This window comes from Podarcis erhardii, assembly GCF_964252035.2.
Source record: "Podarcis erhardii genome assembly, chromosome: 8".
Taxonomy (NCBI): Eukaryota; Metazoa; Chordata; class Lepidosauria; order Squamata; family Lacertidae; genus Podarcis; species Podarcis erhardii.
In genome coordinates this window covers 47,067,484-47,084,528 of record NC_138499.1, presented here as the reverse complement: position 1 = coordinate 47,084,528, position 17,045 = coordinate 47,067,484, and the positions used below count along the sequence as shown (strand labels likewise).

The following is a 17,045-nucleotide window of genomic DNA, read 5'->3' as shown; positions in this document are numbered from 1 at the left end:
GATATTGTTGGTCTGTAGCTCCCCACAAGGTGCCTACTTCAAACCATGGTTCATGAGGCTGCTTTGTTTACATAAACCATACAAATATTAACCACAGATCGGGGTTCAGATAACATGCTAGACTGAGTTTAGTGGAAATCAGAAGCCTCCACAAAGCTGCAGTGGAGAAGGAGACTTGGACTGTGTCAGACCAGCACGGCTACCACCTGAATACAAATACTTGTTTGCATACTCAGTTTGCCTTCCACAAATGAAGAGATTTGCACATACCCTTTGCATCCTACATGCATTTTAAGCTGTCACTTGAGTTTCTCCCCTCACCAGCATCTTGAGGTTTTATTAAAACATGTAAAGACAAATTCCACATGTGTGGCCTGTCCCATTTTCAGAACTACATTCTTGGTTCCCCCTACATCAGCTTGTCTGGGGGTGGTTTGGAAATCCTACAGCCCTAAATTCCATCCTATCTGTGCCTTGGCTTGCTCTGAGCTGGAGTGCTGGCTGTTCTTATAAGGCACTCCATGTCCAATCATTTTGAGGAATTGAGGAAAGAAATTGGCTGTTTCCAGAGTTTTCTTACATTTCATATGCACCAAGCTTCAATTTTCTATATTGAAACCCACAATGAATGTGTGAGCTGCTTTGGCAATGTTTTCCAAGTATCCTTACATAAATAATAAATATTACTTCTTGAATAGCTTATAGATAACAGGGCTGAGCAATTCATCAGACCCTTCTGATTGGGCTGTGGGGTTTTAGAAACCTCATAAATTTTCTGCTTAATTCAACAAAAAGTGAATTTCTAGTCATTACAGAAGAATTAGGTTTGACATGGTGGTGGTACAAATTCCCAAGGAGTGGGTGCAAGCAAGGATGAAAGAGTATCTCCACACAAATGTGGTTCACGATTTCAAGTTCTGAACCAAATTTTTCTACATCTGGGAGCATAATAATGTAATATTTTCAAATAATAATGCTGCTGAATACATTAGTTGTGGTCATTGTAGCTTGCCTTCTGTCAGATTCAAGAAATAAAAAATGAACTGTTGATTAGGCAGCTAAAACAACCCTCGCTGAGTCCCTAGCTCATGGCTCATGTGTTGTGTGGGTCCTGCTGTTGAACACGTTGTCTAAACGCAGATTATAATCACCAGGGGACAATGTTTAGGAGATGGTTTTGTTACACCTCACTGGCCGATTGTCATTTGCCTTCTGTCGTCATGCAAAGTCCTCTTTGAAATCAGTAGGAAATCTACAATGGGTCAAGGATAATATATAGCCCTAACTTTATCCAGTAGAGCCCAATTAAAGATGTAATTTAGGCCACCTTGCGAAACTAGTTTGACCTTATGACCTTTCTTCCCAAGTCTTTTATGTTTAGAAGAGATTACAGTACTCTTTGGAGTGCTGAGCTTTCAACTTCTGTTTCAATGGTACTAAGTGCCTTGCCTCAAATATTTACTTATTTATGTCCTGTCAGAACCCCCTGTAAAAGGGAAAAGTCTGCTGTGAAAACATTACTTCTTACATCAGGGAATTCTGTGGACTAGAGAATATTGATTTCTCTCTCCCATCCACTGTAACTTCTTTAAATCCTTTTTCCACATAAAATAAATCCAAGGGAAACCAAGGCAGCATTAACAGAAAACTTAAGATGAACATTGGGTTCTGGGTAGAAAATACGATCTTTGCATTCTAAAGCTGGCAAAGAAATATTGTTTTGTGGAAGGATACTGAGGATCTTAATAGAACTATCTGCTCCTACTAATACTGTAGTGTTGATCTTCTAGAATGTACAAGAACAGGTGGAATCAAGGCTGGTGATACCTGGGAAGTAATGATGAAGCTAGATGTCTCTCTTATCTTTTGTTTGTTCTTCAAGCTATTTGTGTGCAACTGGGAATATATTTGTTTCCAAGCAGGAATCTGGTGCATACAATTAGTATAAGAAGCAAAATGAAGAGTTGGGATTGAATTGTTTTACTTCACAGAATATTTTGTGAAGGATTTGATCTGTATTTTCTTTCCCCACCGCTCCTCAGGTTTTTCTGGGAACTGTATAGGCTGTGGAGAAAGAGGATTTCGATATTTCACTGAATTTTCCAACCACATTAACTTGAAGCTCACCACTCAGCCAAAGAAGCAGAAGCACTTAAAGTACTACCTAGTAAGGAGCTCCCAAGGTGTGCTGTCAAAGGGACCTTTAATATGCTGGAAAGGTAAAAAGCATCCTGTTAGATACATACCCTTTATTTTGGTTTAGAGAACTTTAAATGTAGCTTGACTAAATAGTAAGTTGCTGAAGACCCAGAAACATAATAAGATGCCCTGAAAGTTCGCTATCCCTGCATGATTGTTTGCATACGTCCATGAACAACTGCTGCAGAAATATTCAGAACAATTGATGACAATGTAGTAAGAGAAAGTATTGGATAGACTAGTTCAATATTTCCTAACCTGGAATGATCCAGATGTTTTGGAATGCAATTTCTATCTCTCCCAGCCAGCATGGTCGATGGGGATCTATTGGCCAGAACATATGAGGGACACCAAGTTGAGGAAGACTGAGCTACAACTTCAGCTCAGGTTAGAGTTTAGAGCTCAGTTTAAAGGAAGTAGAGCATCATGTTAACAACAACAACACCTTTTCTGATACCTGTTCATAAATATTTATTATGTTTTTATCTCACCCTTCCAACAAAGCATTCAAAGCAGCTAACATAGTTTCGTTTCTTTATTCTCACAACAACCCTGTGTGGTAGGTTAGGCTGAGAGAGAGTAGCCACATTGACATGGTTTATTGTGATGTGCACATGCTGGAACAATGTTCTCCCTGGGCTCACATACTCCACGCGAGGACGAGGACTTTTGCAGCATATGCTCTCAGTTTCCTTTAATCTCTGTGTGTGTGTGTGTGTGTGTGTGTGTGTGTGTGTGTGTAGACAAGAGTTAGTGATAAACCGCAGTCTGATAGAGACAATAAACTGATTGAGATTAAAGGAAGCTGAAATTAGATGCTACCAATGTCCTCCTCTGAGCTGTGTGGGAGGAGAGAAGGAACCTGGACTCATTCTTGCTCATTTGTGTTATGCCAAACCATGTTTTAGTGTCATGTGCAACAGAGTTGGTGTATGCCTGAGACCATTCCTTGTACTTCATAGCTGACTATAGTTAGGTTTTAAGACCCAGGCCCTCCCCATTTGCTGTTTAACACTCTTTTCAACAACACACACTGGCCTTCACTAAACGAACACTAAGAGCTTTGTGAAAACTGCGGAAATAAAAAATTTGGTCAATGTTAATAGAAAGATCAGCTTCAGCACAAAGAGCCTGAAGTCAAATAATGTGTTTCAAGAACATTTGACAGTGATGGGCATAGATGGACCTATGCCAGAATTTAAACTTTTTCATTTTGCTTTGTGGTTGCCTGAGAGATGAGATCAGAGAGAACAAGCACCCTGGGCAAATGTTAGCCAGTCCTCTGGATGTTTACAAAAGGCTTTCAATTAGCCAGCCATGCAGTGGAATTTCCTAGTTGTCATAATATTCCTGGTCGTGTGCAATTGCACTTAGTGTTGCTACTCCCTCACCTTCCTGCTCTGTCCTGTCCCCACATGTGGCTTTCAAAAAGCCTTGAGTCTATAACTCTGTGCTTTATTCCATTGCTTCCCCGGTGCAACATCCTAGGTGCACACAAGTGCAGAAGCACTGGTTTTGCAGTTATGTAGAAGCCCTTTCTTTTGTTGCTATACATTTTTAAAAAATTACTTTTGACTTGCATAATATACCACGGAATGGTGGTGTTATTTGGATTGATATTGAGCTCTCTTTGTGTGAAGATGTTCTCTCTCTTAAATCACCCTTGAGATTCCCTAACAAAGCAGAAGGCTCATATTTGCTGCACGGAATTTAACAGCTTTCTTAGCTGAAAACAGCCCTTTTCTGACAAAATTCCAAGTGTTCCTTTTGAATGAATTTTTATATCTAGCATTTAAAAAATGTTTAAAAAGATTTGTTGATGTTTTCAAACTTCCTTTTTTTGCTGAATTGTGAAACCTGGCTGCCTTAATATGTATTGTAGCTACTTCACTTGCAGAATGTAGAAGCAGGCCATCTTCTGCTAGCCATTCTGCTAAACCTAGTTCTTCAGCGTCTCCATCTGTGACCCCTGAGAGTGGAACAGCTAATGGATACAAGCCAGGGTTCACTCAGACAGGTAAACACTATGAGTTAATTGTATCCTAGAGCTGACACTTGATGAAGCAGTGACTGTGCTGTCTGTTATGACTCACATCGTATGGCTTGGGGTTGGCCGGAAGCCAAAGGCACGAGCCATCCAAGTGTGAGGAGTCTTCAGCACCCAATGCATCTCACTGTGGCTTGTGCAGAAGACCTTCTAAAGCCCCCCTGAAATGAATCAAGGTTGTGCTTGGGAGATTCCAGCTTATGTGTTTCTCATGCCAAAGACAGATCAACTGGGAAGAAATGTTTTTCCAGTATTTAAATGGTCCATCGTTTAGGTAACACTTCAGTTAGGATCTCAATGAACAGCTGTTTGGATGAAAACTCTTGTTTTATTTTTGGTTATGTTGTGTTTAATAAATTCTTAGGCTCCTTTAAATTGCCACTGGTGTCTTAAAGGAAGTAAGTTGCAGGCTGTGTTTGGATGACAATCTGATGCTTCATAAACTATTTTATGATGCTACGAATGAGCATTGGAGTTGAGCACTTACCCTCCCGGCCTGTCTCTCCTTGCACCTCTCATGTGCTGGTTAACCAGCATTCAGCCTCTAATATTAAGCCTCTGGTTGTATTAATCTCTAGTTTAATAAAAGCCAGAATCTTTGCACCAAAGTTGACATGCAGTGTGGGGCAAAAGAGACAGGGCGAAGAAGGTGTGTCTGAGTCCAGTGTCATAAAAAATAGTATATGTAGCCTCAGTTATCCTAAAAAGACCACATATAGCCAATGCAGATAATTCATTTAACTTTGGTTAAAAGACTGAGAGCAGGCCAAGCGATCACACACGTCATTCCCCCTCTCTATTATTGAGCTCAAATTTTACCCACCTGCTTTAATGGTATTTAAGTGACAGCAACTGTTAGCCATGGTTAAGAGTTCTTTTGCACAGGCTCATATTTTCAAATGGCATGCTTCAATAAATAAATATAAATGTATTTTTTTTTGTACCTTTAGTGCAACATTAAGTGGTAGAACAGAGTTGGCACATTCTATTGAATTGTCTGAAGTCTATGTAGAATTTATATAAGCTCTCAAGGTAAATTGAATTCTTCATTGGCCAGAATCCTGATGAAAAGGGTTTGGTTTTTTTAATCACCGGAAAGTTTGTTTTCTCCTACTACACCATATGTCTTGGCCAAATAGGAGTTCTGGGATCACATGGCAGGAAACCATCCTGGTTCCCTCCAGATGTTTGGTACTACAACTCCCATCAGTCCCAGCCTGCTGACCTGGGAAGACTGGTTTGTGCCAATGACAACTCTGGCCATAAAGGTTTACATTGTAACTGTGCCTGTATCTAAGAAAAAGATCAGAAACCAAGACTTGGTTTTCAAACAGCTTAGTTCCTGAACATTTTGGCTTCCGAATGTCACAAGCCTGGAAGTGACTGTTCCAGTTTGCGAACTATTTTTGGAAGCCGAACATCTGACGGGCTTCCACAGCTTCTGATTGGCTGCAGGAACTTCCTGCAGCCAATCAGAAGCCGCGATTTGGTTTTCAAACATTTTGGAAGTCGAACGGACTTCCAGAACGGATTCCATTCAACTTCCGAGGTACGACTGTACTTTATTTGTTCTCCAGTGATGTCAACAATAAAAAAATACTGGGTTTCAAGAGTCTGTATTTCGACACACTTGAAGCAATGTAAATCATTATTACATTGCGTTTGAAACTTCTAGACCAGATTATTAAGGCTACAGCCCTGTCCACACTTTTCTGGGAACAAGACCCATTGATTTCAGTGGGAATTATTTCTGGGTGACTCTACTGTAAGAAGCCCCAAACCCAATGCAAAGAACGTTTTCTCTGTGTTTTGTGTGTGAGAGAAGAGAGAGCAGGGGGTAGGGAGAGAGAAATATTGGCTTTGAGGCTTCTTGGCATAGAAACATGTAGTCATAGGAGAAGCTATTCTACCTAGAACAGAGGTGGCCAACTCCCAAGAGACTGCGATCTACTCACAGAGTTAACAACTGGCAGTGATCTACCCCTTTTTTGGGGGGTTCAGGTCAAAGTTGTTCAGCTTTTTTTAGGGAGGAGGAAAGCCCCGTTTTCTAGCGGTTCAGGTCGAAGTTGGTAAAAATTTTGGGGGGAGGAGGAAAACCCATTTTTTAGGGATTCAGGTCAAACTTGTTGAGCTTCTTTGGGGAGGGAGCCAGTGATCTACCAGTGATCTACCACAGATGTCCAGTGATCTACCAGTAGATACGATCTACCTGTTGGACGTGCCTGACCTAGAATAATGAGTAATCTTATTACACCTGCCAAGTCAATAAGCGTACCTTCTATGCTCTCCTTTTGCCTTATCAGCTCATCATGATTTTCATTTGGTTTGTTCTTCCACATCACTGTTTGTTTGTCAGGTCATAGCTGTCAAACCCTTTTTACCTCCTGCTAGACTTATAATCTTTCAATGAAGACACTTATCACGTTACCTTCATCAGTAAATACAAATGCCACCTAATATAATAAAAATTCAAGTTTTATTACATACACCAATCCTGAGGAGCCATGGCTTTTGATAGGATATGAGATTTATATTGTTTATTTAGAACATTTGTATGCTGATTTTCTCCCCAGTAAGTCACGGAAGGCAGCTAACAATAACTCGTTAAAATACCATTAAATCAATCGCAGAAATTAAACTGAAGGAAACAGACAGAAAAATGTTATCTCACAGTACAAAACTGGAAATAAACAAGCTACAGCACATTTAAAAACAATTCAGCCCACTTTTACCAGCATGCCAGTCAGATCAAAGCTTCACCAAAAGCAGACCAGAAGAATAAGAAAGTTAAGTGACAAATGTTTGAGTTGTCTTTGCCTGGTGCCTAAAAGAGAATTTAACAATGTCTCAGGCCAATTCCTTGTCATTCAAAAAAATGGAGTGCAGAAACAAAAAAGGTCGCTTGGAGGGTGACTAGTTCATAAATTCCATGTGTTGAAATTGATTCCCTTTTTCAGGTGCATTTTACTATGCTCATTGTAGACAAGGCCAATGGGATTAGGAAATACACAAGATGAGTCTGTTAGGAAGGAGGAGGAACTGGAGTACACAGAATACCACTTTGCAACTTTCATTTTTGACAGTGATATATAGCTGGCTGATGGGAATTGTTGTCCAAAACATCTGAAGGAAACCAGGTTGGCAAATGATTCTATAGGTAGGATGTACAAGATGACAAGGCTCCTGTTCCTCCAACAGTTGGGGATTTCTAGAGGTGCAACTTGTCATGCAGGGATAAGAAAACTGTTCCTGTTGCCTCTTCTACATAACTATAAAATGCACAGGAGTCCTATGAAAACATCCGGTCCCTGAATCTGGATACCTTACTCATGTTTTCAAATGCAAACCGCCATTTTCTTTTGGGGTCCTCACACCCAGTGCTTGTGCATCATTGTGCGTATCTGAAGAAGTGTGCATGCACACGAAAGCTCATACCTAGAACTAACTCAGTTGGTCTTTAAGGTGCTACTGGAAGGAATTTTTTTATTTTGTTTTGACCATGGCAGACCAACACGGCTACCTATCTATCATTGTGTGTGTTAGGGTTGTTTTTCTAACAAACTTCTAAGCATTGTATATTTTTAACATTTTAGTTCTTATTTATTTAATTTTATCACTTATACGTTAACGCTCCTAAAATTTACTAAATGCGGAAATTGAGAACAAGGCGGCCTCTGCCCAAAGGCTTGCACTCTAAAACGCATAGCAGAAAAGGAAATAGGGCAGGGCAGGGAAGTGGAAAATAAGTCGAGAGCTTCTGTTCTAGAAATGCTTCGTATTGGGCTTTATATTTACACATAATTCCTGTTGTGTTTCTTTGTAGCTACAGAGTTAAGACTGTTGCCTGAATATAACTAACCCGCAGAGATTATGTTGTCGTTTTAGTCACTTTCACTATATAAGTCTGTACAGTATATGAAAAAATATGACCACTGGTCTGCCTTATATTGCAGTTTCTAGCTACCTTGGTGACTGGAACCATGATATGTAGATCTTTGTCATGCTGCTGTTAGTTTTTCCAAGCAGAATGGGATATATCCACCCCATATTAGCCCACAATTGAGTGACTCTGGAAGATATGGTAGTGCAAGAGGGTGCTCTTCCAGATTTCTTTGCCATGCTTCCCTGCACTGATCGTTCTCAAAAAGCATCAGTGTTTTATAGCGCAGTCAGACTTTTGGCAAATGATATTAAATTCCTGTGTCTATTCCTCACCGTCATTATTCCAGCTGGCGAACAGCCCCCTTCTACCTCTCTTCCCCTCCCCAGCACTGCACTGGTTGTTCTCAGAGTGTTGTGTTATCTCTGGGGTATTTAATTTCTGCCTTCTGCTTTTTCTCAGTGGTTATTTTCACTGGGGCTGATGTAGGCTGAAACAAACAGGCCCTGTTTACTTTCCTTCATCTGCACAGTGAAATCCAGCATGCATTGTTTTCAGGGAAAAGTCCACTCCAATTAAATGCATGTTGCGTAATCTGTTTTGCTTCTGTTAATTATGGGGAGGCGATGGTCGTAATTATCCAGGGCTTTCCATGTGGAAATCATGATTAGACTGAATCATTCTGTTGCTGATGGCTTATGAGTCTGACGAGGACTCAGAGGACTGGAGAAGAATTATGGGCTATCACCGTGAAATGGGAGCATGTCTCAGTTTACCTGCTGTTAATGGGGCACCCTTCTGAATGATAACTAGGCATTATTGAGCTCATCACTTACTTTAAAAGGAGAAAATGGGGCAACAGGATATTGCCTGAGGTGCTTTATATACACATGGGGCAGTGTGAAACTGCTTGGTGCAGGGGGTTCCTACACTTTGGGTGCCTATGGTAGCCAGCAAAACAGTAGTGGACACCAGGATATCTCACCAGTGAAAGAGTCCTGGTATCAACTAATACACCTCTAAAATTGATCATGAAGTCAGGGGTGGCTCTCTGGGTTCGAGACTGTTCTTGCAGGGACACTACGCCTTGGAAATGAAGCCTGCCTAGGGGTGAAATCATCCTCACACTGTTGTGCTGCAACTTCGGCTTCCCAAGTGCCTCCAAATCTAGTGCAACCCTGGGAAGATCCCTCCTAAGTTCCTAGGTTGAAAGCAAGGGTGTGTTTATCATATCTGCCAGAAGGTGGTAGACCCCTCTCCATGGCCAGCATAATTGTGGACTCTAACTTGGAGCTTTCCCAGTCCCCCAGAACCAACTTTGTGATTCTGAGCTTGATGACCTAAGACATCCCCTACGGCAAGTGAGGCAGCAGCAACCACTAGTAATCTGGTGTGTGCGTGATAGGGTTGCCATATTTCGAAGAGCAAAAAAGAGGACACATTTGCCGACTTCTACTTTTAACTATGAATCGCTATGCAGACTCTCATTTTACATACCCATGCAAAAGAGGACATGTCCTGGGGAAAGAAGACATATGGCAACCGTAGCTGGCAGCAGGGAAGAGAAGCTAAAAGGATCTTATCCTGGGATTAAATTGACGTTCAGAACTCGATGGAATGCACATGTCCCCAAAACCTGGTGAAATAACTTGGGTGAGCTAAGCTAATGGCCCTAGCAAATACTAATAAAAATCTTGCGTACTCTCCTGAATCAGGTTCTCTTTATCTTCTGTTCAGCTTTCATAGTTGATTTTCTGTGCTTATGCAGCAGTTGTTGAATTCTGGTAGCTTTGAGCATTGTATAAACTTTTCCTTCTACCCTAGTCTGGTCAAAGAGGCTTTTGAAACACCACCAACATCTATACTACTGAAGAATAAAGTATGTGGGATAAGCACCCATTCCCTGGGCAGTGCTCCTTCTCTATATCATACCATATCTGACACCTGTGTCCAGTGTAATTTTTGGCAAATACCAGTAGTTATTTCTGAAATTCTCTGGTTTCTGGAAGCTATTTTTTTCTTTCAGATGGTTAGTGTATGCTATGGTCAAGTACAACAACAAATCTATAGGATCATGAGTCACTCAGTTCTGATCTTGGCTTTATTTAATTGGGCCATTCGTGATTTATTTCTGCTTTGCATATCTGCTTTGCATATCTAAATGGAAAGTGTACCTACTTGCAAGCTCTATGAGTTTAATTTACAGGCTTGTATCCACTTACCTAGGAGTAAACTCCATTTAACGCAATGGGACTTATTTTCGAGTAGAAATATACAGACTTGTATGTAAGTCTCGTAAAAGATGAAACTGCTTACTTGGAAGTAACCTTAGTTGAATACATGAGAGTATGTATTAGTAACTTGTTCCAGGATTTAAACCACTTTCATAGTAAGTATTAAAAAATATAAATGCCTTGAATGTGCTATAAGCGGTAAGTATATGATATGTTTGTAAATAATCAGTATTTGCAATGAGCTCATGTAAGTGACATCTTAGGAAAATTCAAAGATAATGTAGATTTTGTAAAGTAGTTTCAACAATCTCTTTGACAGACTCCTCAGTGTTCAGTCCAGCACCCTCTTCGTCTGCTAATTTAAGTGGAATTCAAGATTTGTCTCGGAATAAGAACATAGTGAAACCACTTGCTTTGCCGGTACAACTTGTAGGAAACACATTTGCAACAGGTAACATGTCTTCCCCTGAGTTCAGGAGGGCTGATATAAAGTTATCTGTGTGAGGAAAAGGAGTCAGCTTGCATTCACCTAAATTTATAAAGTTGTATGTTAATTTTCTCAAAACATAGATCTATTAGCTATGCAATTTTCTTTCTGAAACAAGATGCCACAACAATCAAATGTTTGATATCTCTCTAAAAGGTTGCTGTTATCCACACATTATTTTCATAATAATCATACTGATGTGTGTGAGACCTTTATTTATTCTGTTTATGTATTTGTTTACAAAAATAGTTATATACTGCATACAGATCACAGTGATTTACATTTCCTCCAAGGAGATGAAGGTGTCATATATCCCCTTTTTATCTTCATGTCCTATGATGTAGGTTGGGCTGAGATAGTGGCCGGGTTTGCACATAACACTAAGCCATGGTTAACATTAGCCAATGTTTAGAAACTAACAACATATTGTGACTTAAAAACATGGTTTGTTCATGGTTAATACACCATGGCTAAGCTGCTGAACCAGAATCAGATAATCAAAATGTGGTTTAGCATGACATGCGAACCAGGTCATAGTGAATTGCCCATTGCCACTCAGTGAGCTTCATATCACAGTGGGAATTTGAACCTGGGTCTTCCCAGTTCTAGCCTGATAATCTGACTCTCATCATCAACAGATTAACAGTGCTGTGCGCCAATTTATTCATTTAGTAAATAATAAATTAACTAAAACACAAAGTCAAAGCAGCATGGGCACTGCCCAAACATCTAGTTTCCATAATTGGTTTGTAGTAGTTGGTAATCAGGGACGCGGGTGGCGCTGTGGGTAAAACCTCAGTGCCTAGGACTTGCCGCTCGTATGGTCGGCGGTTCGAATCCCCGCGGTGGGGTGAGCTCCCGTCTTTCGGTCCCAGCTCCTGCCCACCTAGCAGTTCGAAAGCATCCCTAAGTGCAAATAGATAAATAGGTACCGCTTTATAACGGGAAGGTAAACGGCATTTCCGTGTGCTGTTCTGCTGCTGGCTCGCCAGAGCAGCTTCGTCATGCTGGCCACGTGACCTGGAAGTGTCTCCGGACAGCGCTGGCCCCCGGCCTCTTAAGTGAGATGGGCGCACAACCCTAGAGTCGGACACGACTGGCCTGTACGGGCAGGGGTACCTTTACCTTTAGTTGGTAATCAGGCTTGCTAATTCTTGTAATAGGGGACCCTTCCAGAATCCTATGACTGGAAGAATATTATTAGCACGTCGGGATTGCCCCTCTTTCCAAAATGTTCAGTGGTTGGAAAACCTTCTGATTTAAGGTGAAGCCGTAGTTTCACATCTAACAACTGCTGTCATCCCAAAGAGGAGTGGGGAGATCAGACTCCCTCCATCAAGCCCTACTCCTACTAGAAACATGCAAGGCTACCATGGGTGTAGCCAGGATTTTTGTTGTGGAAGCAGAACCAATGTGATTGGTCAGTTAAGTACTTATATTGTTTTACTTGATCTAGGGGAGGGCGGCAGCTGCTTTGGCTACGCCCATGCTGTTTGCCCTTTGACATACCCCCCCTCCCATGATAAAAATGATGGATATAAATAATCTCACGTAGGGCTTGTGAAAATTCCTCCTCCTAGGCAACTATGAAAGGTACAGGAGCGTTGTCCTCTTTTGCATCTAGCTGCTCAGGGCACTCTGACATGAACAAAGACTGTATAGAACTGTGCTTGATGAATTTCACCCCTTCCTAGTACATAGATTTCTTTTGTGTATCCAAATTCATATCTGAGCATTTTGTCCAGGTACTTAATGTACCTTCTGGGAAAATAGTGTTTCAGTCATTAAGGCTCTAAATATAGTTGTGTTTCATAAAATGAGTCTAAAACACTTAAAAAAACTAACAATTCTTGGGGGATCTAGTCAAGGCAAACTAAAATGATCAGATGCCTTTTTACTAGGACTGCCAACAGATTTACCTGAGAGTAAGCTCCACTGAACCGAGTGGGATTTAACTTTTGGGTAGACTTGCATAGGATTGTGCTGATCCCACTTTGTTCTTAACTTTATAGTTTATGCTAGAAAATATAGAAGCTCTACACAACGGTTCAATGCATAGGGCGCAATTTGTGCACACATTGCTTTTATCAGCTTATTGTAGCCTTTCTAGGTTCTTCAATATGCATGTTCATTTGCCAGCAGTCACCTAATGGGTACTCTGTATTTTGTTACATTCAGCTCCCCTGTCTCTGCGTGCCACTGATGTTGCTAGTGGAAACAACCATGGAGGAAGGACTAATGTGATAAGCTCTACAGTCTCCCGACCTGTGCCTCACTCGATGTCTCCTGGCCCTAGCAATGCGGCTGGGGAGCCAGGTAAACAGCAACAACACAAAACCCTCTGAATTTGTAATTATTTCAATATAGCCTCAGTGGGTCTGCGGTTAACATTCAAATAATAAGAGTTTTGAATGAATAAGAGTGCTGCACCATATTGGAATGGAGTGCAAAAGAAACACTGTTTGGATGAAACAAGAGGCATTTCAGACATTTAGTGCCTGTAATAATGTTCTGGGCTGCCCCTCAATGCTCCCACTTACAGTGGCCACACCTCCCAGCCTTGCATGATCCAAAAAGAGGGTTGCTTTCCTTATAAGCCCAGCTGATCACTGCACTCTGCAGGAGTGGGCCTCCAGATGGTACCTGATCAGGAAGTCATTCAGCACAATACAGGAAGTGGCAACTGCCCTTTGGAATTCCCTCCTGCTAAATAATAGGCAGGCATCGTCTCTGCTTTTCCTTTTGGTGCCTACTTAGGGCCTTCCTTTTTCAACAAGCCTTTTAAGTTCAGATCATTCCCAGTCGGCACCTGTATTGGAATTGCTTCTTAAATGTTTTTGTGTTTGTAGATGCTTTGGTTGTTTTTCATGGGGGGCTGCTTTTGAGTGGGAAGGCAGGATGTAAATTTAATAAATTAATGGTGATCCTAATCCCTGATCTGCAATGCTGAGGGAGTGGTGTGGAAGTGTCCCTCCTCTGGATACTGGTGCTGTGGAAGCCCCTGCTGTACCTGCAGAAGACTTGAGCTGATTTGCATGAACAATGTTCTTTCTAGTGGTAACCAGTAAAAGGCCCTGAAATGGGAGCCTTTCAGAAGCAAAGTGCGTCAGTCCAAGATCAGCCGGATTTTTAAGGCACCTCATTTTCTGAACAAGAGTTGAGGTCCCTCTGCTGCGCTAGCCTACAGCTGACACAGCAAAAATTTTAAAAGGGAGCAAAAACTCTCCACTTCCTTCTTCCGTGACCAGAAATGCATTCATATATGGCGGTGATTCTGTTGCTTTGAGCAAACCCAGGTGAGAATTAGGATTGCTCTGTCTTTTCCTCCTTGCCTGATTGTGGGTTCCTTGTAACTGGAACACTTGCTCATTTCTGAGGCAATTAAAAGTGTTAAGGGATCACTGGACCTTACTGGACAAATCACCTATTGTCAAGCTCCCGTTGCACATTTGTTTGGGTTTCTGTTTAAATTAGCGCAAGCTCTCATCTCTCTCTCTTCTTTGTTTTGTTTGTGCATTGTTTCAACCTAGCATCCATGTCCAGTTCTGGGCCCCCCAAGAAACGACACCGGGGATGGTCCCCTGGATCACCAGCCGCTCCTCCTCCTCCGCCGCCTCCTCCTCCTCCTGGCTTAGTTGTGCCTGTTCCTGCCATTCGACCTCTTCCGAGATCAGGCAAGATCCTAAGATGTGCCTTTGTCCACACTAAATTTGTCTCACTTCTCTGCAACCAAAAGAACTAATAGCACTGTGACCCACCTGGCTTAAACCCATCACTAAGTGTTTTCAAATGCATTTACAAATACATTATTGAGTTAGATGAGATAATTGGGTACCCCCAATGTCCAGCTGTATGTCAGCATGCCCTCTTCTCCATGACGTGGAAAACTTTACTCCCAAATGTCAACACTTCATAATTGGCGAAGTTCAGTTGTCTTTTGCATTCAGAGTAGACCCACTGAAATCCATGGACACAATTAACTTAGCTCCATAGTGCAGTAGTAAAACTTTGCAAAGCTAAGCAGGGTCCAGTATGGTTTTAAATTGGATGGGGGACTGTGTGTTGAGATTCCTGCGTTGCAGGGGTTTGGACTAGATAACCCTCAGCGGCCCTCCCAACTCTATGATTCCATGAATTTGTTAGTTGGATGTAGCCCATTACTTTAGAATTGCATTCCTCTCTGTGTAGTTACTGCTTTACTGGGCTATCAATAAAGCTAAATGCATTTATCAGTCAAATACTCCATTTGAATCCAATGCAAAATTACATGCATATTTGCACACATCAGCTGTCTCATAGTCCTGCCTTCCAGTGTTCACTCATCCAGTGTTCACAGTGCAGTCATTCACCCATCATTTGCCACTACTTATTACTAGTACTTTGTGCATTCCTTTCTTTTGAGTTTTTCTGATCTGCAGTATATTTAAAATTATTAACCCCTATATGTATTCTGGAGCACAGTCAGATTTAACAAGAGCCTTTTTGATAGCAGAACATTACAGGCACATTCTGGATGGAAATATGGGTTTAAGTTCCATGCTTCTCTTCCTAAGGGGCAACGTACAAATCCATTCACAACTCAGCAGCTCCAAAAACCAGTATGCATGTGCATCTATGAAATGTGCTCCCTGTGCCATTTTTTGCTGGTAATTTTAAAGTCTGAATTTCTATAATGAAACTTCTCTTTATTAGAATATTAAAATTCAGATTGCACATAATTGACATGTACGTAAAATCACATATGTATTTTTCAAAGTCATGTCTTGTGGTTTGGAAATATAGTGGGTGATAATCAGTGTTAGTTGTACTCTGAATGGATCCAGTGAAGTTAAGCAACATAGCTAACTTAGGTCCATTAATTGCAAAGGGTCTACTCTGAGTAGGACTTAGTTGAGTATCATGCACCTTATGGGCACACATGGGATTTAAATTCTGCTACACAGAGAAAATGAGAAGGCATCTTTTGTGCTCAAGCTACTCCCTCATTTCTGCGGGATTACTTTGAAGTATGTTGTTAATGGATAACAGTAGTCCATACTAAGAGGGTATCAATTTTAAATAATCCAGTTCCTGGTTGATTAAAAACCTTTGTATAAATCAAGGAAGATACGTGTAGCTTCAAAACAGCAACCTTGTTTTACCTTTGAGCAACTTCGAGATTATTGCAGATCATGAGGGAAGCCTTACAATTACATAAAAGATGAGGATTATATCTAGCTCTTAAAATGCATTTGGGGTCTTCTTTTACTTTAAAAACCACTGTGGCTCCTTCATGATGAAAGCTTAATTTTAATGTTTGTGATTTCAGAAGCATGTAAACCAATGTTCAATTGGCAGACTGTGTTTAGTTCTCTAATCAGCATGTCATCGGTCATAGGTTAGCATGGACTCTCATCCTTTCTTTATGCTGACAGGTAGCCGTAAAAGGTGGCCCCAGTGAACAGCTCCTAGCCCAGCACCTGGCTTTGTAAGAAGATGCATATTCCTCTTTGGCCCCTTTAGTTTTCCCCCTCACCCTTAGCTACAAACAATACAGTAACTCCTTTTTTATATATATAGAAAAAGGTCATTTGTTTTATGGGGTGGAGTTAAGGAAGGGTATTTGGTTCTTTATTTAAATTTGTTATAGCTGCTAGAGGAAATGCAGAAGTGTTTTGAATTTTATTGTGATTAATGATCAGTGGAAATGGGAGGGGTTTTCTTTCCCCTTAAATTGTTCGTAGGGCCAAATCACAGTATGAGTCTTTTAGTAATGGGAGTTTTCTTTCCCCTTTCTGTATTTTATAGAGCCTCTTTTGTCAGTCCCAGTTCCTCAATCAATGTTAACTGGAATTTTACAGCCTCAGCCCATCCCTGCAGGGGAGACTGTAATAGTTCCTGAAAATCTGCTGAATAACTCAGGAGTCAGGCCAGTAATACTGATAGGTAAGCTCAGAATATGAAATAAAACCATCTGATGTTATGTTTTGGGTTTGTTTTTTGTTTATTTAAAAAAAAACACTTTTGAAATCTAAATATTGCAGCTATTCATCTGTGAAACACAGTAAGAATCCAGTTCGCTCCTTTTTCTTGCTGGAGAGCAGCCAGACCATTTCCAAACATTCCAAATGTGTCATCCCAGGGATGTTCTGTGTTAACTGAAGAATGTTTTATCATTTGAAACCCATTGCTAAAGCCTAACATGAAAGAGGCTATCTG

General features: G+C 41.0%; 1 protein-coding gene across 2 annotated transcripts in view; it reads left to right on the top strand.

Moving 5' to 3' along the window:
• The window catches only part of GREB1L (GREB1 like retinoic acid receptor coactivator), a 169,474-nt gene that overhangs the window by 102,674 nt on the left and 49,755 nt on the right, over positions 1-17,045 (top strand). The window contains exons 7-12 of one of the 2 annotated variants that reach the window (XM_081873563.1): positions 2,043-2,219; positions 4,082-4,216; positions 10,680-10,811; positions 13,026-13,163; positions 14,378-14,521; positions 16,635-16,772. In XM_081873563.1, the coding sequence (XP_081729689.1) occupies positions 2,043-2,219; positions 4,082-4,216; positions 10,680-10,811; positions 13,026-13,163; positions 14,378-14,521; positions 16,635-16,772 (864 nt within the window). The remainder of the gene's footprint in view (positions 1-2,042; positions 2,220-4,081; positions 4,217-10,679; positions 10,812-13,025; positions 13,164-14,377; positions 14,522-16,634; positions 16,773-17,045) is intronic. The other variant, XM_081873564.1, reaches the window with a different exon arrangement.